General features: G+C 34.7%; 4 protein-coding genes across 4 annotated transcripts; 1 reads left to right on the top strand and 3 right to left on the bottom strand.

The window, feature by feature from the left end:
- Nucleotides 1-3,906: 3,906 nt before the first annotated feature.
- Nucleotides 3,907-5,669, top strand: LOC125204810 (psbP domain-containing protein 2, chloroplastic). Its single transcript, XM_048103546.1, has 3 exons — nucleotides 3,907-4,307; nucleotides 4,398-4,553; nucleotides 5,230-5,669. The coding sequence occupies exons 1-3, from the start codon at nucleotides 3,990-3,992 to the stop codon at nucleotides 5,488-5,490; spliced, it is 735 nt and encodes a 244-aa protein (XP_047959503.1). The 5' UTR covers nucleotides 3,907-3,989; the 3' UTR covers nucleotides 5,491-5,669.
- Nucleotides 5,650-9,670, bottom strand: LOC125204809 (lipase-like PAD4). Its single transcript, XM_048103545.1, has 4 exons — nucleotides 9,534-9,670; nucleotides 9,095-9,428; nucleotides 6,800-7,519; nucleotides 5,650-6,716 (listed from the first exon to the last, which is right to left on the bottom strand). Exons 1-4 carry the CDS (start codon nucleotides 9,551-9,553, stop codon nucleotides 5,874-5,876), a joined length of 1,917 nt encoding a protein of 638 aa, XP_047959502.1. The 5' UTR covers nucleotides 9,554-9,670; the 3' UTR covers nucleotides 5,650-5,873.
- A 5,414-nt stretch (nucleotides 9,671-15,084) lies between these two features.
- LOC125207257 (ultraviolet-B receptor UVR8) lies at nucleotides 15,085-20,345 on the bottom strand. The gene is made up of 12 exons (XM_048106524.1): nucleotides 20,090-20,345; nucleotides 19,058-19,244; nucleotides 18,648-18,794; nucleotides 18,011-18,092; nucleotides 17,506-17,661; nucleotides 16,676-16,849; nucleotides 16,417-16,488; nucleotides 16,151-16,222; nucleotides 15,861-15,979; nucleotides 15,605-15,690; nucleotides 15,457-15,509; nucleotides 15,085-15,327 (listed from the first exon to the last, which is right to left on the bottom strand). Exons 1-12 carry the CDS (start codon nucleotides 20,205-20,207, stop codon nucleotides 15,241-15,243), a joined length of 1,353 nt encoding a protein of 450 aa, XP_047962481.1. The 5' UTR covers nucleotides 20,208-20,345; the 3' UTR covers nucleotides 15,085-15,240.
- A 1,551-nt stretch (nucleotides 20,346-21,896) lies between these two features.
- Nucleotides 21,897-24,399, bottom strand: LOC125207694 (amino acid permease 3-like). The gene is made up of 7 exons (XM_048107144.1): nucleotides 24,243-24,399; nucleotides 24,028-24,160; nucleotides 23,723-23,956; nucleotides 23,555-23,648; nucleotides 23,206-23,420; nucleotides 22,555-23,038; nucleotides 21,897-22,408 (listed from the first exon to the last, which is right to left on the bottom strand). Exons 2-7 carry the CDS (start codon nucleotides 24,158-24,160, stop codon nucleotides 22,114-22,116), a joined length of 1,455 nt encoding a protein of 484 aa, XP_047963101.1. The 5' UTR covers nucleotides 24,243-24,399; the 3' UTR covers nucleotides 21,897-22,113.
- Nucleotides 24,400-25,592: the final 1,193 nt, after the last annotated feature.

The following is a 25,592-nucleotide window of genomic DNA, read 5'->3' as shown; positions in this document are numbered from 1 at the left end:
TTATTCAAAAAAAAAAAAAAAAAAAAAACTTAATTACACTTACTTATTCAAAAAAAAAAAAAAAAAAAAAACTTAATTACACTTACTTATTCAAAAAAAAAAAAAAAAAAAAAACTTAATTACACTTATTAATTCAAAAAAAAAAAAAAAAAAAAAACTTATTCATTCACATTAATTCAATTATTTTTCATTTTCTTATAAATTCCGATGCTAACCACTCCGGCCTACTATGTAGAAAGTCAATGGTCATACTCTTTTACATTTAATTTACATAACTAATAAAACTTCATACACTTTCAAATCAAACCTCCCCATACCACCTATTCAAATTGTTAGTCAAACATGATAAAAACCACATTTTGACAATTGTTAAAAATGTAAATCTACTATATATAACCCACTCCAATCCTACAACAAACTATGCAAAAAGGAGAGGAAATTAAAGACAAAAGAGTCAAAATGGGGCCCAATTGTCTCAAAATGAATCAAGATTCATTGTTTTCATCGCAAGAAAAATAAAATTCAACACACCAAAAATTGATAATAAATATGTTTGGATGACGTGCTGCATGACCTTAACAAAGATAACGATGTAATTCTATTTCTATTCAAAACCACGAAGCTACCACGAGACTTCATCCCCAAATACCACTACTCTCTCACCGTTGAAATTCACATATAAATCTATATGTGTCACTTTCTCCCTTTTAATTGATTTATCTAATATTCTAAATCCTAATTATTTTGTTTTGTAGCCAGCATGTCTAGATTGAAGCAATTAACCCCTAATACATGTGGATCCCATTATGGCAGAATCTTGTATCTATCTATGTCATTTTAATTTAATTAATTTTGATCAAGCACTTTTTCTTCGCCACTTTCAAATGAGATCAATTTCATTTGTCCATACCTTATTATTTAATTATATGTGATTAGTGAAGTAATCGAGATGGTTTCAGAATGGACTAAGTGAGATGAATGTGAATTACTTTAATGATTCTATCGCTGATTTTGTGTTGCATTTTGGTGTCAAATCGTTGGACCGATCACCAAGTATTTTTATAAGGATTGTTCAAGATTCTTTTTCGAATTTTAAATTCGAACTTTCTATTTCTTAATAAATGTCCTAACTAGGAATATCAAATGTGCATATAGAAATTGGATAAATCTCTTTTTTTTATTTTTTTTTCTTACTTTATTAATTGTGCACTACTAGAATCCATATTATTTCAAAAGTTGAACTGCATACATATATGAATTTTATTGGTAAGATGGTTCATTAGTTTGTTCAAGTAACAAGCATAATATCAGTATGACAAAGTAAATATGAATGTAGATAATTTAGCCATATTTAGACCCATTATTCGAATCGAAGATTGTGACTTTTTTCATTGTCAGTAAATTTTAGATGGAACTTGAAATTTGAGGGGGAACTTATAAAGCTCGTCTATGTAATCTTAATTGAAAAGAGCAAACAATACTAATTAATTTATTACTCCATAATTAAAAGTGTGATTAGGTGACAATTTCACGTTTGACTGATATAATTAAGAAAAGTAAAATTATAGATTGAGTGAAGGTAGATGAAAAGAGTCGATTTCATAGTTGAAAAGTGGTCCAACTTTGAGAGACTGCTCTCAAACTTTCTAGTCATTAAACCATATTAAGCTAATTTCCTCGAAACTTCGTTTTGTAAATCCCATAACTTTATACGCACGTAATAGTAACAAATATACTTAATTTTTTAACAGGGGACATAACTTTTGTCTCTTGCTATTTCTCAAATGAAATAATCTGCGCTTTTATCGGTGGATACTATTGTGGCTCCTGCGTGTTGAGGAGCCACAATAGTTTCTAAACCATTATGTGCAATCCCGGGCACATGGGTCACAATCCATGCTAGGAATCCCGGGCACACGGATCACACTGATCTCTTTTACTTTACCAATTATTCTTTCTTACATTACCAATTATGCATTAACGTACCATCGATAATCCTAGCAATAAATATCTATTTAGACCTCAAAAGTTCTAGTGAGCTTATACAAAGATCTAATAGTATACTAAATAAGTGAAAACATATTATTTTCTTTTTAAACTAACTTTTTTAAGAAATTAATCAACAAACTTAAGTTAAGATCTTCTAACGTTCACCCATATTATGATTTGTGATTGAATGAATATACGGCCAACAAATCAAGATTTAGATATGTACTATTAATATAACAATTAGTTATGAGAAAATTCTCAAATAAAACTTATTTATACCATCTATACTTACTAAGCCCAACTTGGAAACATGACAAACATTTAAAGTAGTAGTAGTAATTAAACTTGGGTATCGATCTCTTACTGCATCATCTTCATATCTATCCAACCTAAATAACCAATCAATGTTTGATCTCTTTTTTTTTTTTTAAAAAAAAAAAAAAAAAAACTAGAGTTTTCTCATCAAGCCCATAGTCCATACTCAAACAACACTTTATAATTCAGATAAATGAAATATATCGATCATTACATCAAGAAAAACGCCTATGCATTCTAACTTTCTAAGTTATATGAAGATCAAGCCAATCAATGAAATTCAAATTTAGTCTCCATTAATTGATCTTGTTCGACAAAGACTAGGATTAGGCATTGGGATTCGATTTCAATCTTAATCAATTTATTGCCACGGTCAAATAATGTCAATAGTTAGCATTCGATCAATGAATTTAAGCTTACATGTCTAACTCATATAACTCACACATTAGGGCTAAATTACATTAATGATTGGTCTATCTTTCACGATCATGCTTGGAAAATTCCATATAATCATGTTAAGCTTTATTTCATATAATAGCTGACAAAACTTGAGTCAAGATCGAGATATTTGTGGTTGTCGATAAGTAGGGGTGAAATGATAATTTCTCAATTGATGCTAAGATGCTTTGGAATATTTCTATAAAATGTCTAGATTTGTTTTGACTTGTAACTTATGAAGAATTTAATTTATGGTGTGACTTTTTTAGATAATTCTCAATTTGTCCAATAAAAATAATCTGATAATGCACGCACTATTTTGTTTATTTAATCGTGTAAAACCCATCTTTGTTAGCAGTAATACTCCCTTCGTCTCAAGTTACTTGAGTCGTATTCCATTTTAGACTGTCTCAAGTTACTTGAGTCATTTCTTTTTTTATTACATCTTATACTTTAATCTTTCTCTTCTCTCTTACTTTATTTTCTCTTATTCGTTATTTTACTTTATTTAACTCACTAAACACAACTTTCTTAAATTCCGTACTAAAAAGAAACGTTTTAATTAATGTGATACTCCCTCCGTCCCCTATTAGGAGTCACACTTCCGTTTCTGCACTCGTTTTATAAAAATGATAATAAATAATTAAAGTGGAGAAATGATAAAGTCAGAGAAAGAATAAAATAAACAAGACTTTTCTCTATATTATTCTCTCTTATTTTACTATTTCTTCACTTTAACTATTTATTATCATTTTTATAAAATGAGTGCAGAAACGGAAGTGTGATTCCTAACGGGGGACAAAGGGGAGTACTGTACAATAAATTACAACAGTCAAGTAAGTTAAGGTGGACCCCATATCAATAATGATAACAAAAATTACACAACTGAATAAATACCGACTTGCTTTATTTCTGGTATATTTTTGAATCAGATCAATTGAGCTCTAGAATGAAATATTGCGAGCTCTTCTACTTTTATTGGGCCTAATATAGACAATTGGGCTGAAATTTTATAAATATAATTATTAATTAATCTTGTAAAATAATTTTACCGAAAACTTATCTTAATAAATTTGTAACATTAAAAATATCTTAATAAAAATTTTGGATATACATGCTTATGAAATACTTATATCAAAATTTAAAACCGATTCTTGTTTTTTGCCTTCTCGTGATGGCGCTGAGCTTACAAGAATCAGCAGCATCCATTAAAATTCCATCTTCTTTCCATTTATTTGCAGAAGCAAATGGATTTCCATGGCGTTTGTATTCCCTCTTCAAATCACCATTATTCCCTTTCCCTCCTCCTTCCAAACCTTTCCTCATCAAGAAAACAAACTCCACATCTTCCTCCTCTCTCAATCTCTTGTTCTAGCAATGTTAAATGGAGGGAATGTCTGCCATCTACTGTAGGGCGGAGAGTGATTTCCATCTCATTTCTAGGATTTGGGGTTTCAAGATTGTTGTCCATGTCTGAAGCCATGGCTGAGCCCGCGTTGGAGCTCTACAGATACACTGATCCCAAAGAGGGCTTCACTCTCCTTGTACCCTCTTCCTATGTCAAGGTTTGCACTTTCAGAAAGTTCTAATTTTTAGGAGTTTTCTTCCATTTCATTAGCATTTTTTGTTAACATTGTGGAATTGGACATGATAAGGTTGATAAAGCAGGGGCAACTGTTTTGTTTGAGAATGCAAGCAAGAAGGCTAACAATGTAGGTGTGGTGGTGGCTCCAACTCGAATTTCTAGTCTTGGTGAATTCGGGACTCCTCAGTTTGTGGTGGATAAGCTTATCCAGGCTGAGAGGAGAAAGGTTTGCCTATATTTGACTTGTTTTTTGGTTGTTGGTTATCATATTTGTGCAGTTCTTTGATGTCAGTAGATGTGGTAATGAACCAGAATGTGGTGCTAATTCCATGGAATGACATAAAGAAAGCTTTAAACTTCATTGATTCATCCAAAAAATACAACTGGAAAAAGAAGCATCTTATGATTTTAGGAGTGGTTGATGGTAGGTTTTGTGGTTGGTTTATAAGATACTCTCATATTTGCTGCACAGTTCTTCAACTATTGATTCTGCTTTATGAAATGCATAGCCCTGCTGAGAAATTGGACTTTGTGATGAGTATGAGTTGCGAATTTGCAGAGGGTTTAGTTCAAGTATGAAATGAGGGAAGTTTCTTGTGAAGTACTATTGCTTTGGAGTACTTACAACTCCATTCTTCAAATGCAGAAGTTGGTAAAAATGTGTTTAGTGAAACTTCAACTCTGTATATAATGGTCTTAAGTTCCTGAAATTGGCGATTTAGCTCGATTTGAACACATATACTGCTACCGGTCTTCTACTAGATCTGCTCCGTTCTTTTCAACTCTTTGGTTTTTCTTATTCATGGAGCTTGCTTACTTCTTGGTATGACTGAAGATAGATGGTTTAAACTCCAATTTTGCTTGAAGTCATTATAACTGGACATACTGACTATGTTGTGTAGGAAAGTACTAAGGAAGCTGAAGTGATTTCTGTGTCGGAGAGATCGGGCGAAGGTGGGGCTCAAGTGTATGAGTTTGAATATAAGTTGGATAGCACCAGAGGGGGCATGAAGAGGGTCTTTTCTGCTGCAGTGGTAGCATCTAAGCGACTCTACCTTTTGAATATCACTCACTCTGATAGTGCAGAAAGCCCTTTGGATACGGATACAAGAAACGTACTCGAACAAGTTCTGCATTCATTTGATGTCGTTCCTTCGTCATAAACGAGTATCGGATTTCATGCCATCCTTCAGCTTGTACATTTAAGAAACTATGTAAGCATGATGCAGTTTTCAGGGTTTTTGCCTATTTGCAAAAACAGAAACATGACCTATAGAAAGGTTTGACACAAGGTGGCATGGTTTTACTTCCAGAAAACTATATACACAAATTTATTGAATTTTATTTTTCTCAACTAGACTAGATAGATACACCTGTGTTACTCCATATTCAACTCAAGTTGAAGAGATTATAATGATAGAGATCTATGGCCCTAACTATAAAGGGAATGTATATGCCTTAAACAGTAGTCACACACAGCAACACAGATAGACTAGAAGAGAATGCTGCAGGTTTCTTGACTAATAGAAGATAGACAGATCTCCCATCATGAGAACCTCACAATATAAGTATTCTCAGTTTCGATGCACATATCCTGCACCGTTGATTCTTGAGAAACAGGAAACCGAGGAGGCAGCAGTTGCAGCTGAGATTTCAGCTCTTCCCATTCCTCTTTAAACATGCTGTAGCTTGAGTTCTTTGCAAAGACATCTACAGACACCTCCTTCCTTGCAATCATGTCTTGTGCATATTGTTCGAACTTCACAATCTTGTCCAACGAAACCGACTGCCTCCCTGAATCCCTCTCACCGGTGAGGTGGAGCACGCACTCTCTTGCTTCCTCTACCCGGGCCCAGAAGCACGAGTCTTGAGTCAGTTTAGCGAACCTACTTCTCGGGTTGCTTTCCTCATCTCCAACTTTTCTGTCCCTCCACCACTTGTCGAAAATCTTGAATCTCTTCTTCCTGCCGTGCTCAATGTAGTGGCCTTTGCTCTTGTGCATACATGTTCTGTAATACTCGGCAATATCCAGAGGTTCAACAAGGAGTGTATAGGTATGAGCCGCGTTGACATACTTTAACAGCTTGTGAAAATCATGAGTGAGTTGATTCGTCTCCAACTGATTGATCACATCTTCCCAAAAAATTTCAAGCTTAAGACGGTTCATGTTCACTTTCGACCCTCTCCTTGTGTTTCTGTTCTTAAAAGCGTCGTAATAACCCATCTGATCATCAGACTGGTCACAAAAATTCTTGTACCACTCTATCTGAGCCCTCAGAGGATTGACTTTGGCCAATAAAACAGCCATCTTAGCATTGTTGATGTTGCGCCTGCATCCAATATGTCGCGCCATAGCTAGGCAGTTCTTGGCAGTACCATAGATCGCTTCCTGTAAGAATTAAACAGAGAAACTTTTAAGCAGACATTAAATAGGTTTTTAAATAATTTTTTATATGATCAAGATATGATCACCTGAAACTCAATCCCTGATGAACGCAACGCAAATGCAATCCCAGCTTCACTGCTCGACTCAGAAAATGAGACATCTGTCAAGCTCCTTCTCCGTAGATAGTGCAGACAAATTCGTCCAACGTAGCTCTCGTACTTGAGATGATCCTCTATATAGGACACAGCAGAGCCCTTCGACATCGTCAAGTATAGCAACTTGACAATAGCTACTCTGTTATCCAAGCAAACCGCGCCGTTATCAGTACAGAACAAGTAGCCTCCAAACGGCCAGAACACGCTTCCTTCTTGGTCTTTGGCTTCTCCACATCTCTTCTCAGCACAAGTCAGCACCAACCTGAACACCTCAACTACGTCCTCATAGGACAACTGGGATGCAAGCTGCCCAAGACACGGCGAAGCCATTGATAACTGCCAGAAATGGAAGAGGATGACTAGCTCCTTCATGATCGGAGTTGCTGGAGCAAAGAGCATTCGTGGTACAATGTCATGCTGCCCCACAACGTGGCAGAAGTTGCCACACCATCGCTCTTGGAGGATTGCCTGGGAGAATGATTCGTTTCCAAGCATCGGTGAACCAAATGTGATGCACAACACTTGAATGGAAGGTGAGTTTGTCTGAACAGTGGAGAGGAGCCAAAGGGCTGAAAGGGATGCAAGGGCTCCTCCTAGTGAATGACCAGTGCAAACAATTGATTTGCATCCTTTCAGTAGTAGTTCATCAATCTGCATCGTAACAAATAAAATCAGAAGTAAATAAAAACATACTTATTGCGATCAAGATTGATTCCATGTAAGTGAAAAATAAAACTGAGCAGTATTAATTTAATTATAATCTGGGTTGATTCGTGATATATTTTTTAATCGTTTGTAAAAGTAGTTACTTTTATATGTCAGATATTAAACTGAGGTTCTTGATTCTAGAGTCAGTATCCATGCAATAAGACATAGTTTTTCCAATTTCCATAATCTACTTTGGTAGAATTGCTCAAAATTGATGAAATAAATCAAGACCCTTCAACCATTATCATAACCATAATAAGAGATTTAATATAGAAAAAGGCTTTAGTATGTTTTGGGGTCCATGACTCCATGTGCATGATGTGAAGTATGAATTCAACAATTGTGTTCACACATGTCTTGATCCTGTTCATAAATATATGTGCTTGTGAAAAAGACATTCAAGACTTTTTTAGTTGTTTCATTTTCTTAATAAAATAACTAATCTTGATAATAGAGTACCCCTTAGCCATCGAGTTTCATTCCTATTTCAACCACATCATTCTTGGTGGGCCATCTGCATATCAAATTCATTACGCCAGACAAAGCTTTCGAAGTGATCCCAATCACATGAATTTTAGAAATAAAGAAAAAACAACCTACTTTTGAGGCTGCTGACACACATAGCATATGTAATGCATGACATCTATATAATATATTATCACCATTGTAAGGTTGCCGTTGCTTGATTGTATACTACACTAAAAAACATATCATTAAATAAAACTTAATTCAGCAAAATATCAAAAACTCATTTCGAAAACAAATAATTTCACAAATTGAGCAAGTTCTACTGAAAAGAAAATATTTAATGAAGGTTCATACTACTAGCTAGGGACACTGATGGGACAGATTCATTGAATACATCGCAAAAGTATGATAAATGTGTGATTAATATTTTAGTGTGCTTATATCTATGTGTGCAATATACTACAGAATAATCAATAAAGGTTTAGGTCAAGACACATAGATAGTATATAATTACACCTTTCTCTATTTGAAATAACTATCATAAAGAATATAGTTATAAATATGACGAAATTGAAAATGGAACAGAAGCTAAGTAAAATAGAAAACAATAAAACAAGAGTTTAACAGAAAACGTGTGAAGCGGAGTAAGGTAAAGTGAAAAGTTGAAAAAGATCTTTCTTATTACTTTGACAAACTTGACAAACGACGGCGTTTTACATTTACTACCCTCTTTCCTGGGATAAGTTTTTGTGATCAATCTTTATGATCGAATTTCATGCTTATGATAGTCAGAAAAATAAGGAATTTTAAATGAGATGAAAAAGAAACTGTAGCAAACAATCACAATTTTGCAGTAAAAAATCAAAATCAGTTAGCATATCGCATTTTCAAGTTGAAATGGAGTGAAATCCAATCCACAAATCAAAACAGAACAATACGGAAATTCTCAAATTTCCCAACCTTTAATCAGAATCTCACCAAATTGCACTGGAAAATCAATTTGCCCAAAACAAAAAGCATGAATTGAGAAAGAGAAAACTGAAAACCTACCTTGCTCAGGAAATTCTGAGTGTTCAAAAACATGATGAAGAGCTGCAGAAGGCCACCATGCACCATAATCGGCTCCCGATCGGCATCTCCGCGGGCACAGAATCCACCAAACAGTCCCTTAGCGTAAACCTCGACCTCCACCAGCTTCCTGCACGATTCCTCCGTGCAATCCACCCCCTGCACGCCGGAAAAGGCCAGGTAGCCGACCTTGCCGGCGCAGTGGACGAGGAAGCTCTGCGGCGCGTCGGCGTTGGCGCGGCTGCAGAGGCGCCAGGAGTCCTCGAGCAGAGGCGTGGAGGCCAGATAGGTCGCCAGCATCTCGCTCGACTCGAATCTGGAAATAATAAGAAGAAATCATTGATTAATCGAGTAGATAATTCAAAGTCAAATTGTGTGTGGAGTGGAAAATTCTGGCTTCTCGAATTTTTGATCGACTTACTGCGAAGTTTCGGGTTCCATTGGAGTATCCTTCTTTTCTTCTTCTTCTTTTTGTTATTGTTTTTGTTTCCTTTGGGGTGGTATATGGAAGAGAAGTAAGACCAGTTTCTTCAATTCCACCTTTTTAACATAAGTATTTTACTACTATTATTATTGCACTGCACTACACTGCGTGAGTGCGCGTACGGATTGCTTCTTTTCAGTAGGGTCCCTTTGATTGGAGGGAAATGCCTCGATAAGCTATTTTGTCTAGCCATTTCTCTCTATTTGGTCTTATTACTAGTAGTAGGAGATAAGATAGATATCCCCGCGGTTCTGGGTTTCGGTTTCGGAATATTTTTTAGTTACCTGAACCGAACTATGGTTCCAAAAGTGACGGTGTCGGTTTGATTTAAATCTCACGCTTCGGTGGTTAACTGTCTGAACCAAAAACCTTGGGCATCTCTAAGATAAGGTCGTTTAGGCCCGAGCAATAAAGTACTCCTTCATTTACTTAAGAATATCCATAATAGGGAGGATACATTGGTAGACAAGCCACTTTTATTTGTCCATGGTAAAAAAAAAAAAAAAAAGTGTCCACGGGTAGACACTCCCAGGCCAATTTTTTTTTGTTTTATCAATTGATTGTATATTTTATTTTAATTAAAATTAAAATTATCAGACTGAAAATAATTATAAAAACCAAAACAATAAATACAGTAAAAAAACAATTGGGACGAAATGAAAATAAAAACATTTCCCTCAAAATAGAAGCTGCTGCACCCCCAATTTTTAGAGAGAGAAAACACTGCAATTTCCTCACCATACTCCCATCTCTCTCTTTTTCTCTCACGCACCAACACACACTTCAGCAAACGAAAAATTTAAAAAAAAAAACCATGAAAATTGAATTTCGGCGGCGCCCTGCGGCTCTCCACACCCGCCGCGTCCAGGCCAACTAGTCGTCGGCCTCTTGTCCCCCGCCCCCGCCGTTTTTCAAGTGTCCTCCACAATAGGGAGGCGCGGCGCAGCCGCGGAGTCGGCAACCGCAATGTCCTCCTATTATGGTTACTCTAAAAACATTTTGAGAATGACATGAAATTTAATTATTTTTATGTCTTATTAAAAGTGAAACGTTTTATTTTTTCTTAAAAATTATACATTTTCTTTTAAATGGAAATAACACAAAGGAACTTTTCAAAATGAAAAAGCGATTTGACTATAAAGGAACGGATGGAGTATTAGTTTCCTATAGATTTTAATTCAAATTACATCGATCTTATTAATTATAGTATTATTTTTTTTAAAAATTGTTGGTATTATAGTATTAAGAAATGCCATTTGTTGATCATCTACGATAATAGACAGAATAAAAAGTTATTTTCATTTGTGTATATTCAACTTGCAAAAGTTGTTTTTTAAAATTATTGCACAAAAATATAGTTAGGTATATTAAGTCATTCTAAATTAATTAGTACATATGATTCAATTTTAAATATAAAAAACTTAAAAATCTAATTATATTAATTTAGTTTTATGTACAATTATCACACACAGTTGTTTTATGGTTACATGTGAATAGATTTTTAGTCGGTTGACATTCGACTCAACAACCCACATTGTTCTAATTTCAACAAAGATTATATGAATTGAGATGCATCTACATAATTGTGCCCCACTACGTGAAATTAGGGTCTAAAACCATTCAAAATTAATGATTAGTGAGTAGTCACTAAATCTTTTTAATTTGACAATGTTTTGCTATATTATAATTATAATCATAATTAGTAAGTACTAGTACTATAATTTACAAGGCACAGACGAAATTGTTCGAGAAGGTTTGACATTAACTTAATTGGTAAATTTTTAGAAAATCATTTTTAGTGCTTCAATTTGATTGGAGGGATTTGTGCACCACAATTCACCTTTAGTATCAATATCCATTTTGATAATTTTGCAAGAAAGAGAAAAGCAAAAAAGAATGGCTCCAATGATAATTAAAAATGTCCATCCGAGTCGAAATTAGTGATTTGATCTTTATAGTTTTAACTTTTAAACATAGAGGATTTAAAGTTGAAGTAATTTTTGTAGTATTAAATCTTATTTTTAAGCTAGTTAACAATCCCTCAAGATATATTGAAATTCGTATAAATAGGGGATATCCTTAATAAGTCGAGCCTTTTTGAAAATTTGAGCTTCAAATACTAGCGAGAGCTGAGCATAATCTATTCCGAATATTTAGATTATTATTAACTTATTATCTTAGGTGGTTTGAATAAAACTAAGCTTAAATTAGTTATCATTAGTGAGCGCATAATTTCTTTATTCTCTTTTTTCTTCAGAATGTAATTTTTTGTTCAACAAAAAAGAGGGGACGAATAAACTTGACCAAATTTGATTTAATTAAATATAATAAGAAAACAGAAAATAAAAGGCAAATATAGAAAATACTAAAAAATTGGAAGAACCATAAAGATGATTATATTCTTGTTAATCAATTCTAATACATCCAACACATTACATTAACAAGAGAAAATTAAACAATCTATTTATGACACGATCTTCTTTGATGGATCAAAATGATTTCTCTCTTTCTTGCTTGCTCGCTCGAACAAGACTCTAATTGTAGCTTTGATTATTTCCTTCAATCACACATATTGTCTTCATTTCAACATTCTCCCTCTCAAGTTGAATATCAATTCTTTCGATATCCAACTCACAATGATCTTCAGTTTGATAAATAGTTTATACTCATATTCAGAAGTTCTTCAATTTTCATTGATAGTTTATACTCGTATCATGGAGCTTCTTCATTCTTTCTTGAAAGTTTAGGCTAATTTCAAGGAAATTCTGCAATTCAATTGATAGTTTGTTTAGGCTCTATGAAGCAACTTCTGCAAATCCGTTAATAGTTTAGGCTCTTATCAAGGAACTTCTGCAAATCCGTTGATAGTCTAGGCTCATATCAAGGAGCTTCTTAGTTTTCGGTAGGCAGTTTTGAGGAGCATTTCACTTTTCATTATTGACTCAAATTTGTCAATAATGTATCATAATAACTACATTGTATTTTCTCTTGATTAATCAACTCTAATGCATCCAACTCTTATATAGGATCAATTATGCATTAAGAAGGAAAGTAAATAATTATTTATGATTCGATTATCTTTGATTAATTTATATTGATTTCTTTCTATCTCAATAAAATCTTTTAGGGATCAATTATGCATTAAGAAGGAAAGTAAATAATTATTTATGATTCGATTATCTTTGATTAATTTAAATTGATTTCTTTCTATCTCAATAAAGTACTCTGATTGTAATCTTGATTATTTTCTTAAATCACATATATTCTCCTCTTTCCAACATTATTACGTAAATTTCTTACATAAATAAACTTAAACTTTATATATCCAAAATAAGGGCTACATGATGGAACTGTAGAGAATTACTGCTGTTAAATACTTGACTCATAGTGACGGAATACATACGACGTTGATTCCGAAAACCAACTCAAATTCTTTAGCTCAAGATAATAATCTCCGTCTCACACAAGATGTCACACTTGTGGGATGACACGAAATTTTAGAAAGTTTTATTTTGTGTGTTAGATGGAGAGAGAAAATATAATTTTTATATTAATGTGAGAGAGAATTTTTTTCAGAAATGGAAATATGACATCTTTTATGAGACAAACTAAAAAGGAAAGTGTGACATTTTGTGTGGGACGAAGGGAGGAGGATTACTAATTACCTATATAGTACATCTCACTTTCTTCAAAATAAAATCCCGAGACATAAATGATTTAAAATCTGCATCTAGAACGATTATGGTCACATCATACATGTATTAATAATTGCACAAAAATAAAAGTGGTGGGTCCCATGATAGTCGTCATTGACTTTTACTTTGACCCAACATGCGGGGCAAACGTACACGCGCCTTTATACATATCACGAACGACCTAAAAAAAGAACATAAAAAGAAAATATAATTAAATATCTCCATCTATATAAAAGAGGAGTATATGTCATTGTTGAATAGGGATTAGGGAGTAATTGACAATTTTACATTAGAAAAATGCAAATATTTATATCATTTATGTATAGTGGGAGATTCTTTTAAAAAAAGTGAACTTTTATAAATTTTTAAAACTAACATTTCAAACTTTAAGTCATCCATCCTCTCCTCTCTTTCACAAGCCACACCCAACTATTTAATGGTAATCAAATAGTACTTCATTTAAGAAAGTTATTTTTACGGAATAAATCTTAATATAAAGTAAAATAAAAGAGCAAATAAAATAAGTAAAGAGTAAGTATAACATACTCCCTCTGACCGTAAAATGTTATTCATGTTTGACTCGGCACGAATTTTAAGAAATGTGAAAAAAAGTGAGTGGAAAAAGTGATGGAATGTAGATCTCACATTTATATACGTATTAGTTTTATAATAGAATGTGAGGGTAATGAGTTAGTGGAAAGTGAAGTCTATTAGGAGTACTAAAAATAGAAAAAAGTAAAGTGGACTATATTTCACGGACGGAGGGAGTAGAAAAGAGTAAATGATTAAATGTTTTATTTTTTTTGTCATAGAATTAAATGACTCATAAATTTGGGATAATTTAAAATAAAATACGACTTAAGTAATTTAAGACGAGGAACTAAGCAGGGACAAAGCCAATATATTACGCAAATGCCCCTCCACAAATATATTGAAGTACTTATACTAGTACTACTAGTATATTATTTTCTGTTCTAAATTTCTCTATATATTTGCCCCATCTTGAATTCTCAAATTTTCCAGTATGTAATATTAACCCCTTCCATTTATGTTCCTGGCTCCGCCCTTGAGATTAAGTAACAGTACTATGAAATATGATAAATTTTGAGAAATTATCTATTCGAACTATTCAAATATTTTTGTTATTAGTATTTGAATACAAATAGAAATCATGATATTCTGAGTCATTTAAACCGTGATAGTATACTATGAAACAAAATAACACAAATATTATACTGAAACTAAGGGTTTGTAGGAAAATTCATCTTTTGTGATATCAACATTATTGGATTTTGCTTATACAATTTAATCATAATCTTCTTGAGAGACAAAACTTTAATTTGTAAGTACTCTCTTAGAAAACATTATTATTATCATCAAGATTCTTCATTTTCAACAGGTTAATCAGAAATTGGGTCAGTATCATTCTTTAATTTGTCTCTACCTCTTTTTAAATCAAGCCTAACTAGAAAACATAAAATGAAAGAAGAAAAATAGCCATCACAAAAATCACGATTGACTTTAATAAGATATCAAAGGCAAACCGTGCACGCATTGTATTGGCAACAAATCACAAATCACATTTAATTAGCGACTCATGAGCGAATAATCATAAATAAATATTCAAGCTGAGATAGCAAACACAAAAAAGTACTGTTAAAAAATTAAGATAGAGTCTATTAATATTATGTTTAAGTTGCAAATGGCAAAAAGAAGTCAAGCTTAGTGGTCAATTTCCCTAGAAAAAGAAGAGATGTACTCAAAATGCAAAAATAAACAGGTAGAAATTTCAATGCTGCAAATGTTAGTTTCCTCATTCGAATCCAACTGCGATGTTTATCTTTGATTTTAACCAATACACGACCAAACAGTTGAGCTTAGACACCACAGTATTAATTTTAAACCTTGAAACCAATGCATCAATACATACACAGATGTTGCACAACCACTCAAATCCTCATCCTTTTTACATCGCTCTCAGGGACACTCGCGTCGTTTCTGTTGCCGCCTAACATACCAATCGACGGTTCCTGAGCCTGCGCAAAAGCCGGTACCATTAGTACTTTTCATATTTGCTCATTGTTTCAGCTTAAGCACAACTGCACAAATGTAGGAGTAATATTTGCTACCGATGAATTTAGAAGTAGCAGAAATGCACGACTTACATTCTCATTTGGAACGACTGCATATCTCTGAGTCGGGGACACCCAACTTTTTTCTGGCCATGGAAACCCAGAGACAGTGTGAGAAAAATATGTTACTGGGTTAACTAGTTTGGAAAATTGAAAAGAGCAGGCAGACACAACGAAGAACCTGATGAGACGTCAACTTTGGAGGCCTCTATATGCTGTCCGCTTGATCCATCCATGCTTAATGCCTCTATGATCTTCGGAACATTTCTACAACAGCATTTCAGATTATCAACAGTCTAAACACTGACATATTTTTTATCATAGACATACATGTGAAATACGTCTTCACTGAAGTTTTGTGGTTGACACTGACAGAGAAGAATAATTGAACGAAAGGTTCAATTTGTTTTGAAAGGAGTTAGTCTGTAAAATGCTACCTGTCAACAGCGTCGCCATGCCCTAGCTGGCCATTGGTACCCCTTCCCCATGAGAAGACATTTTGTCTGTCTGTCACAGCAAGGGTATGCCTCCATCCACATGAGATATTCACTACTTTCTGCATGCAAAAACCCAATTCGAAAAAAATAAATCAAAAGGAAAGAGAATTTGCAAACTAGAGCCACCCCTAATCATTGTAATGAAAGGGTGAAAGAACCATGCAAAATTAGACTAGTGTTGCTGATTAATGTTAGTTCACCAGTAAGGAGAGAGGGGAAAAAAAAGGCACCTGATTAAGTGGAAATTTGACTTGCACAGGTGAGCAATGATCTGTATTGTTGCCAACACCAACTTGTCCAAACTGATTCAGTTGACATACAAATCAGTTGTACTAACCATAAGAGGCATAGCATACAAACTACTTCAAATGATATGATAATTCTTTAAAAAACGGGCAAAGTGTACATATAATATGAGAAGCACAAGGGTAAAACACACAGACTAGTCAAATTTCATGATTGTGATAAATTATGTAGAAAGAAGTTTGTAATAGACCTTATTCCAGCCCCAGCCATATAGTTTTCCATCAGTTGTCGCAGCCATTGTATGTCTCCAACCACCTGAAATCTGCAGCAATCACAACGACATTCTATTAGTATAAATGATCTATTAAAATATCCAAGCAGAAAAATTGAGTTGCAAAAGACTTCCAAAAATAGTTCAGTTTTATTGTAAAAGAATGAAAGATTTAGGGGGATACGAGTTTTCTAGTTATTGATAGGATAGACATCTCTGGATGAGAAGCAACAATTACTTGAGATATATGATGATCACGTAAAGCTTCCAGCTTATGAGGGATTAGATGGTCCTCAAAATCCCCATGCCCAAGCTGGCCATATTTGCTCCATCCATATGTGAACAAACTCCCCGAGGAGGAAATAGATATTGTATGTCGCCATCCACAAGCTACCAGGACCATTGTTTCTCCCTGCAACAACGATTATCAACAGTACAAAGGTACAACGAAAAGTTAAAGAAACTAAATGCATACATCATTTTCATTCCAGCTGTGACACTTTCTTAATTTTGATTTAGTGGAATTACAGTGGAACAATGAACATCCAGGGATTAATGATGAATATAACACATGAAACCCCTAGAACATCCTCTCTCTCGTAGACTCAAATGGACAACACTGAGAATCATTGTGATAAAATTTTCGTGTGAATTGGTTTGCAGTTTGGTTGCAAGCAAAGTAATGTGTTTGAACATTCTCTTATAACGTTCAGCCAAGTAGGCTTTATTTTACAAACACGTGGCTCATTCACATTGATAAGAAAATCATCTTCTAAAACAAGCTTTTTGCAATCTTAACTTGTGATAATCCTAATTTTTTTAACATAATGTACTTAACTTAAAATCATACTACAAAATATGAAGATTATGGTTAGAAATTTGTGATACAGAAACATAGACATCTAAATTACTACCAAAACTGACTCTTTAAGACTACTTAGGTAGCCTTTCATTTAAATTTATTGACTACTGTGCATCTTTAGCATACAGAACATTTGTTTTTGAATATTACTATTTAAGACAGGACTACCAAGATAATTTTCCGATGTGCAATGAATTTGGGCTTACCTCAACAGTTGCAACTTTTGCTGGAAGTAGGCGGTCATCTCGATCACCTAAACCTAAATTACCATATCTACCCCAGCCCCAACCGTAAAGTTCACCGCCTTCTGTTACAGCAGCTGTATGTTCAGCACCAGCGGCTACCATTTTGACTAATATCCCCTACAAAAACATACAGGCGTCTTATAGACATCTCAAGATGAATTATCAAAGTGCTTATAAAGATAAACACATATAGTTTTTAGGTAGTAAAATAATATTATGGCATTAGTTACCGTTAGTATATTCTAGTATACTAGACGATGCAATCGTTTTTATTGGCTTGTGATTGCACAATGTAAAATACAGGGAAAAGCATTTTAAAAAAGAAGAATACACAGACATGTTTTACCAGATTCGCAGAGCATGCCTATTATTTTTGTCTTGAAACTAAACATTCATAGAGTATTATCAATATCAAGCAGAAAGAAAATGGATATTGATGTTTATTGATGAACTTCATGGTACATACCTCAAAAGCTTCAATCTTTCGGGGTACAAGAGAATCCTCAGTGGTACCAAGTCCTAGTTGACCATTTTGATTCCGTCCCCAACTTCATTTGAACAGATGTAAGTTAAGATTGTCAGATTTTCATAAAAATGACTTTCCGGAATAAAAAATTATACTGTGCATAATCAGAAAAGAAATTAGTAGAGTAAGAAAATGAAATGAAGAACATGGTTCCATGTGAGGGCATATCAAGATATTTTTTGTAGTGGTTGCTTTACCTACCAATGAGCAAGAATTTGAAGATAAATATGCAGCTGAGTACCGTGGCTGTTTTTATATTTTGATAGGAGATCTCAAAAAAATACCAAAGTGGAAGCCAAGGGAAACATCACTAGGTTAACAAAGTTGGACAACACGTCTACATCAAATGTCAGCAGACAAGAGCTTCCTATGCCCATCTGATCAAAGATCTCAGGAGAGTCCTCGGGCTTCATGTCTTTCTAGACGACTTGGCAATGTCAGAATCAGACTATATGTATCCGGATATGCATAGGAGACATAACAACCTATCCTGGAGTTGATTGGCTATTTGCAATGCACCTTTCAAGTTACGCCAGGTTACTTGCTAACTTACGAGAAAAAAAGAAACATGACCAACCTTTGTACTTCGCCTTCCATAGTCACTGCCAAACAATGGCTGTCTCCACAAGCAATTTGCTTTATCTGCAGGCCTTGTAAAGCTTTGATCGGTTGAGGAGAAAACAAGTCACTAGAATTTCCATGGCCTAACCTCCCAAAATCACCCCTATAAAATGTTTGAAATACCAAGCAAACATAAGAACTTGGCTCACATATTAGCCCATCAAATCCAATGAATTACTAAACAATGGGACTAAGGCTGAAATGGCGGCCACGGAAACAAGGAGTAACACTGAGGTACTAATATAAAGGACAGTTGAAAAAAACACTCTGCTTGGGATATATAGAATTATAGATACAGAAGTTTAATCACAAGGTTAAATAATACTACTATATAATACAATGACAATCAGCCATCCAGAAACTCACCATCCCCAGCTGTATACTTGAACTTGTGATTTGGAATACGCAGTTGTATGATCAGCTCCACAAGTAACAGAAACTATTTCTTGATCATCCAATACACTTAACTGTGTAGGAGAGAAGCGATCTTCAGCATCTCCATGGCCTAATTGTCCGTCTTCTCCCCTTCCCCAAGAGCAAACAACATTCCCAGCTGCATAATATGATTCATATTCAACGCTACCCTCAATTATGGGAAAAGTTTGTAGTTGTAATAAAGATTTCAACAATATTTAACCGAACAAAATATCAACGAACAATGCTGATTTGAGCATTACAATAGGATTAAAATATCTTCCATAAACCGAATGCAATTGCTCGTAACCGACTGCTGCTTAACACGAACTATACGAAGAAACAGAGTAAGTTAACGACATTAGGAAGTAGGGAATCATGTTGTAAGTAGATATCAGCTAAAATAAAATAAGTATCAACATTCTTAACACAGATTTGGTTGTAAATTCATTTTTAAAAAAATTTCATGTTCATGCATTGTATTTAAAACCAAATTTTCTATCGCCAAATGTTATTTGCAATGTCTTGTCAGATTTACCACGAAAAGCTCAACCAAAATCAACTGCAATGGCAAAGTAATTCCGACGATTAACTCGATACTTGAGTCAACAGCACTACACTTTTTTTTGCAAGTCCTACCAAACAGCCGATATATATGAAAAAAACAAAAAAAGATTCAAACAGAAATCGAAATTACTACTGTTAATAAAGCGACAAAAAAATAGTTGACTAAGTTCTTCAATTATTACGGAGAAATGTTTTCAAACTAGACGTGGAGCTTTCTAGTCCATGCAAAAATTCCTAAAAAACTGCACCGCCAATTTTCACACAGTAAAATTTGGAAAACCTACAGTTTTCAGCATCGAAGCAACAAAAAACACCAAATGAACAAAAAATCCTAAATTCGTTGAGATTCAAAGGCATTGACAAGCGTAGAAACACATAGTGTAGGCAGAAATTGTAGCAAGGAAATATAGAATTTACAGAGCAGAGCGACGGAGTGGCTGGCGCCGGCAGATATGACGAGCACTCTCCGAATCGGACCGGTAACTCCTTCGGTAACACTAGTGTTGGTGCTCTGAATTTTCCCCTCATCGGCCATCTCCGTCTATCTCTCTCAGTGTGTCTCTGGTTTGGTGTTTATGAGGAAATAATTTAGAGAAATTGAAGAGAGAGTGAAAATGAGAGATATTTTAGAAGTATCTAGTTTATCAAGTTTTGAAAAAGGACGGTGAGGTGAGGGGCAAAAGAGGGCCTCAGGCTCAGCGTATTTATAGTGACAGTGATGCTGACCATGTGCTGCTGCTGCCTAGCTGGGAATTTCATGCATGTATTTTTAATTATTTACCGTGCACTCTAATTACTCTACTTATAAGTGTGTGGCTCAAAATATTTACTAAGCTAACGCCTAACGGTATATTTTATTTTTATTTTAGATTTTGGATTTTTTTTAATTGTAGATGCTCACGTGAATTTCCTTATTATTCGTGTTCCAACTAAAATTAGAGGAAAGAAATAAAATGATTAAGTAATTTATCATTAATTTAGAAACGCTTTCTTTTACGTTCTAAATTATCGTATTATTTTAAAAAAATACTAGCGCATGTAATTGTGATTTTTGCATCTTTAAAAAATACAGTAAAATTTTTGTAGTAAATATTTGGACCAGTCACAGCAGATACATTTTCTCCTCTTTGTTTTTTATTTATCACTGCTACCTGAGAGAAAATTGGTAGGAAAAGAATAAAAATAATTCTATTTAATAGAGAAAATCTAACTTGCATTGTTTATTAAATTTGATCTGAATAGAATAGAAGAGAATAGATCTCAGTTTTCAATTCTAGAACGTCAGTGTCATATTAATTCTACAATCTTGAGACTTTTCAGAGGGTGGTTGGATTAATATAGTAGTAGAATAAATGTAAATGAATAATTCATCTAAAAAATGTACTCCGAAAGTTGATAAATTCATGAGGCGAGGGCGCGCCTATATTAATGCCTGCGAACGTATGTAATCAATCATCGCCCATGTGATATGTGACCTAAATATATTGCGGTCTTCTTTTACAATAGTAAAATGAACAAGTTTGAGTTTTATGGACCAATCTCTTATAAGAAATTAATTATATTGTACATGTGCACATTGTCCTTATATTTTGTATTAGTAATAAATTAGATTAAATGTATAGTACTAACTCTATACTCTATAGTGCCCACATAAATCAAGACTGCGAAAGCATCTTGTGTTTATTTAGTATATGAATGAATTCTTAAAAGGAAAAATAAATTACAGTTCGACATATAATACGTAGTATTAAAAGTCTATTTGTCTGATCGACGTATTAATATGTCGATCAAAGTCTATAATTCTATATTATACGCATAATTGGTTTGACAAATTAAAGAGTGCTTGGTAGATGGCAACTTAGGAGATGGAGTAATTAATAAACACTTCATTGTCTTTCATTGTTGAAAGGCCAAGACATATTAAATGTGTTGCTAATTGGTAGGTATAATGTCTTATCCATCCATCACTAAGATTAGATATAACATGGAGTACTATAATACAGTATATATCAAAATAACTAAAATTATGATTTCCACCTACTATTTCATTCTATGCCCAACTCATATTTTGTATACACTGAAATTACATTACTTCTTAATAAGGTCTAGACTATTATAATAAAGGTAACATAATTATTTCCCAAGTTATAATTTAGTACTAGTTTTATTTCAAGAAAAGGTTAAATAATTATTTCCCGACGGTGATAATAAATCGAAGAAAAAGTTACAATTAACATACCAAATTTTATTGAACACGACATCTTCCATACATTCCAACATTAACTGGATTGCAGTGAACTAAAATTACATAATGCCTTCTTTACATTCACAAGGCTAATAAAAAGATAACACATGACAATTAACATAGCAAATAAAACACAACAATAGCTAATCAACACCAACCACCAATTAATCTGATGTACAAAACAAAACTCTGCCTCTCAATAGCTAGTCTTGAATGGTCTATAAACCTTGAGATCAAGCACAACTCCGGCCACCGACCCGGCCGCTGCAGCAACCGATATAACGAGGCACGCGAAGCTCAGCATCTGCAGGCACACCCACCTCGTGCTCCACCGCCGTATCTTCTTCTGCGCAATGTACATCTCCACCGGGAAATAAACCGTCAGCGGCCAAAACCCGAACGCCCCGAGAATCCCCACCACATCATTGAAAAACGGCAGCAGCATCGAAATAAGCGTCGTGATCAACACAAACATGCTCCTCCACACCAACCTGCACAGACCAGGGGCGCACGCAGAAAATTAGTTTTAAAGACTGAAAAGGTCATAAACAAAATATAAAAATATTATAATATAAAATATTCTCTCCGTCCTACTAATAATAAAATAATCTATTTTTACAGGACAGAGGTAATATACCTGAACATGTTGACGTTGAAACCCTTGATGTTGATGTCCCGGTTGACGAAGGCGCTGTCGGGCCATTTGGCGGCGGCGTATTTCTCGACGAAGGCGAAGAGGGGCTGGCAGTAGACCTGGTAGGCGCCGACGAGGTGGATGACGATGGCGGCGTTGGCAATGTCGAGGAGCCAGAAAGGGTTGTAGAAGCCGAAGCCAGTGAGGAGGTTGCCGGGAGCGAGGTCTCCGAAGGCGGCGTAGCCCATGCAGCCGCACAGCATGTAGAAGACGGTGGTGACGGCGGTGCTGATGAGGCTGGCCTTTTTCATTGTTTTCGACTCCGCCGGAGGGGACTTCACTGTGTCTTGGATTTCGATGAGGATGATCGAGAACGAGTAGGCGAAGGCGATGTCACCGAGCGCTTGGAAACTCCTCCATATCTTTTGGGTTTCAGTCACGGCTCCAATGCTTATTCCGGTCAGGCTGCCCTTTATGGCTCCGTTAGCTGCTCAGTAGCGGGTCACAGTGGTATAAGTTATAAATAAAATGATGTACTACTCCTATATAAATAGTAGTAGTAATTACTATGAAAAAGTTTTAAAAAATAAAATTGGACTAATTTTTGTAAACAAACTAAAATGGACTATTTTCCGTAGACAGAAAATTAGTTACCTGCAGTCTGAGCAATGCCGAGGCCTAGGCCGATAGACGAGTAAGTGAAGGACATAACGGCTGCGACGATCGAGAGCCACCATATCTGATCGAAATCCGGAATCTGAGAAAACAATATCTGTGTAACACCAAAGGCTATCATGTATGGATTGCTAGACATGTGACATGGATCCTTCCCATCACTCTTGTGGAAACAGTTTGATCTTTTGATAGCCCTGTTCACATCATCAAAATTAATCATCATTCCCACACAAAATTTAAATAACTAAGGCCCGTTTGCCAGGGTAGATAACTCTTCTATCTTCCCAGCCAAACAGCCCCTTAGCATGCATGAATGAAGTGAACTCACATCATGCTTATGGAGGAGGCAATTGTGTACCCAACAGCTACTCCAAAGATATTCATATATTGAATCATCCCACACAATTTCACCTTAGATCCACCTATCATAAATCACATTAGCAAATCAATTTCTTCTTGTCATGACTTATTAGTGTTAAAAATTTTATATGCATACCAAGGTTGGATCGAACCGCATCCATGTAAGTGTAGTTTCTCTTCCCGAACAAAGGATCTCCAGAGCGATAGCAGTCGGCTAGGAGAGTGGAGGTGTAGTAGATGACGAAGGAGAATAGCAGCATCACAGTCGGTCCAGCAATCCATCCCAGCTGGCCTATCGCCCATGCCAACGACAAAACTCCAGATCCAATCACCGCAGTTATAATGTGTGCACTTGCTGTCCAAACACTCCCTAAACAAAATTTATAGGCCTTAGTAATATAGTAATTGATGGTGTGGAAATAGTTAGGGACGCGAAGGTACCAGTTCTTTGGGGGCGGCCGTCATCATCCACGGCCTTGGAGCCGCAATGTGGGGCCATATTGACTGAGACGTCGAACACTTGGGCGTTGTGGTGGTGCTGGTGGTGGTTGTTGGTGGCAGTTCCCTCTCCCATCTTGAATAAAATCACCAAAAATACTCAATATTTATAGCAACAAATGATAAATGTTCATCATGTGTGTGTGTGTGTGTGTTACCTTGATTATTGTCGGGAAGTCCTCTAGCTTCCTCAAAGAGAAGAACAAAAACTATATACAAAGAGGGAATTTATTTGCAAAATATGATGGGAAATCAACTGCTGCACACTCTTTGTGATGTGGTAGTGCAAGCTTATATAGAGGAAATTTTTTGGTATTTAGTGATTTAAAATAAGGTAGGTATCAATTCTTGTGCATATAATAACATCAATATCTAATTATATCTTGGGAGAAAAGGTTGCTTTTGTACATCATTCTAACGTGTATGCTTTCCTGCCATCAATGCAGAAATGGAATTGATTCTTCCTGTTTTGTTTTCTTGATTATTAATGTGTTATAGTGCAATCTTTGGGGAGAAAAATTAGGTTCAGTCAACAAGAGGAACAAATTTGATAGTAATAATTAAAAGGGATTAGCATTATTGATGGACCAAAGTTGATTTGGAATTAGTGGTGCTATTATTTCCATTATTTATTTAGATTCTAACAAGAATCCGGAAAATGGGTTGTTATTAGTCAGGAATATTAATGACTTGGCGCCAAATACTACTTTAATTTTTTCTTTCGAACACTATATTGATTTACTATTAAACACATAGATATAAAAATTCTTGAAAACCAGCATAATTAAGTTCATTTGAACTGTTTTGGAGTGTGCCGATATAAGCAATTCATTTGCATAACGAAAGAGGAAGGGAGTAAATTTTATTTACTGAAATCATAACGTTTTCTATGGATACATGTTAGTGAGCTATGCTTCTAATATAATGTATAATACTACCAATTACCAAGTGGAGAATAAAGTTAGGTTACATTAATATTTTACATAGTAGTATTATAAGAGGGGGGGGGGGGGTCTAGTTTACAAATTTCAGTTTATAAAATAAAATTAAATAATACTATAATTTTATGTATGATCTTAAGTTTTTATATTCTAGCTATATTATTCTTATGTATTTTACTATTTAATATATATGGAGAAATGATATGATGTACAGTAGTACTACTATATTTTACGTGAACATCATACATGAACTAGGCTTTCATTAGTTCACATTGGTATTGATTGTTTTGATATATAGAAGGAGTAGTACTACTATTTTGATTCGAATAGCAAAAAAATTATCTTCGATATTATTAACCTAGTATAAATTAATAAAAAATAATAAAAGTTGGATTCGTTGATTCGTCCATTTGCATGTATAGTTAGGAGAGGGTCCGGTTTGATTCTGATGGGATGGGACAATGGGTTACATAATGCATGATGTAACCAATTGTTGATGGTTGTGAGTTGGCTGATTAGAGGTTAACATGCATTCAGTTTGAATGTGTTCAACTATTCCACATGGAA

The sequence above is a fragment of the Salvia hispanica genome, chromosome 2, assembly GCF_023119035.1.
Source record: "Salvia hispanica cultivar TCC Black 2014 chromosome 2, UniMelb_Shisp_WGS_1.0, whole genome shotgun sequence".
NCBI lineage: Eukaryota > Viridiplantae > Streptophyta > Magnoliopsida > Lamiales > Lamiaceae > Salvia > Salvia hispanica.
The sequence above is the reverse complement of the archived record's forward strand: the minus strand, read 5'-3'. Positions and strand labels throughout refer to the sequence as shown.

What these genes read in the sequence shown, in the direction of transcription:
- LOC125204810 (XM_048103546.1), top strand. Translation starts at nt 3,990, where the DNA reads ATGGATTTCCATGGCGTTTGTATTCCCTCTTCAAATCACCATTATTCC. An exon ending in TACCCTCTTCCTATGTCAAG is followed by an intron (nt 4,308 to 4,397) that starts GTTTGCACTTTC and finishes GGACATGATAAG; the next exon opens with GTTGATAAAGCAGGGGCAAC. An exon ending in TCCAGGCTGAGAGGAGAAAG is followed by an intron (nt 4,554 to 5,229) that starts GTTTGCCTATAT and finishes TATGTTGTGTAG; the next exon opens with GAAAGTACTAAGGAAGCTGA.
- LOC125207257 (XM_048106524.1), bottom strand. Translation starts at nt 20,207, where the DNA reads ATGGCCGATGAGGGGAAAATTCAGAGCACCAACACTAGTGTTACCGAA. An exon ending in CCACTCCGTCGCTCTGCTCT is followed by an intron (nt 19,245 to 20,089) that starts GTAAATTCTATA and finishes CATATTATGCAG; the next exon opens with CTGGGAATGTTGTTTGCTCT. An exon ending in GTGATCATCATATATCTCAA is followed by an intron (nt 16,489 to 16,675) that starts GTAATTGTTGCT and finishes TGATTGCTGCAG; the next exon opens with ATTTCAGGTGGTTGGAGACA.
- LOC125207694 (XM_048107144.1), bottom strand. Translation starts at nt 24,160, where the DNA reads ATGGGAGAGGGAACTGCCACCAACAACCACCACCAGCACCACCACAAC. An exon ending in GCCTCCTCCATAAGCATGAT is followed by an intron (nt 23,421 to 23,554) that starts GTGAGTTCACTT and finishes TGATGTGAACAG; the next exon opens with GGCTATCAAAAGATCAAACT. An exon ending in CGGCATTGCTCAGACTGCAG is followed by an intron (nt 23,039 to 23,205) that starts GTAACTAATTTT and finishes GCTACTGAGCAG; the next exon opens with CTAACGGAGCCATAAAGGGC.
- LOC125204809 (XM_048103545.1), bottom strand. Translation starts at nt 9,553, where the DNA reads ATGGAACCCGAAACTTCGCA. An exon ending in ATGGAACCCGAAACTTCGCA is followed by an intron (nt 9,429 to 9,533) that starts GTAAGTCGATCA and finishes TATTATTTCCAG; the next exon opens with ATTCGAGTCGAGCGAGATGC. An exon ending in CTCAGAATTTCCTGAGCAAG is followed by an intron (nt 7,520 to 9,094) that starts GTAGGTTTTCAG and finishes GTTACGATGCAG; the next exon opens with ATTGATGAACTACTACTGAA.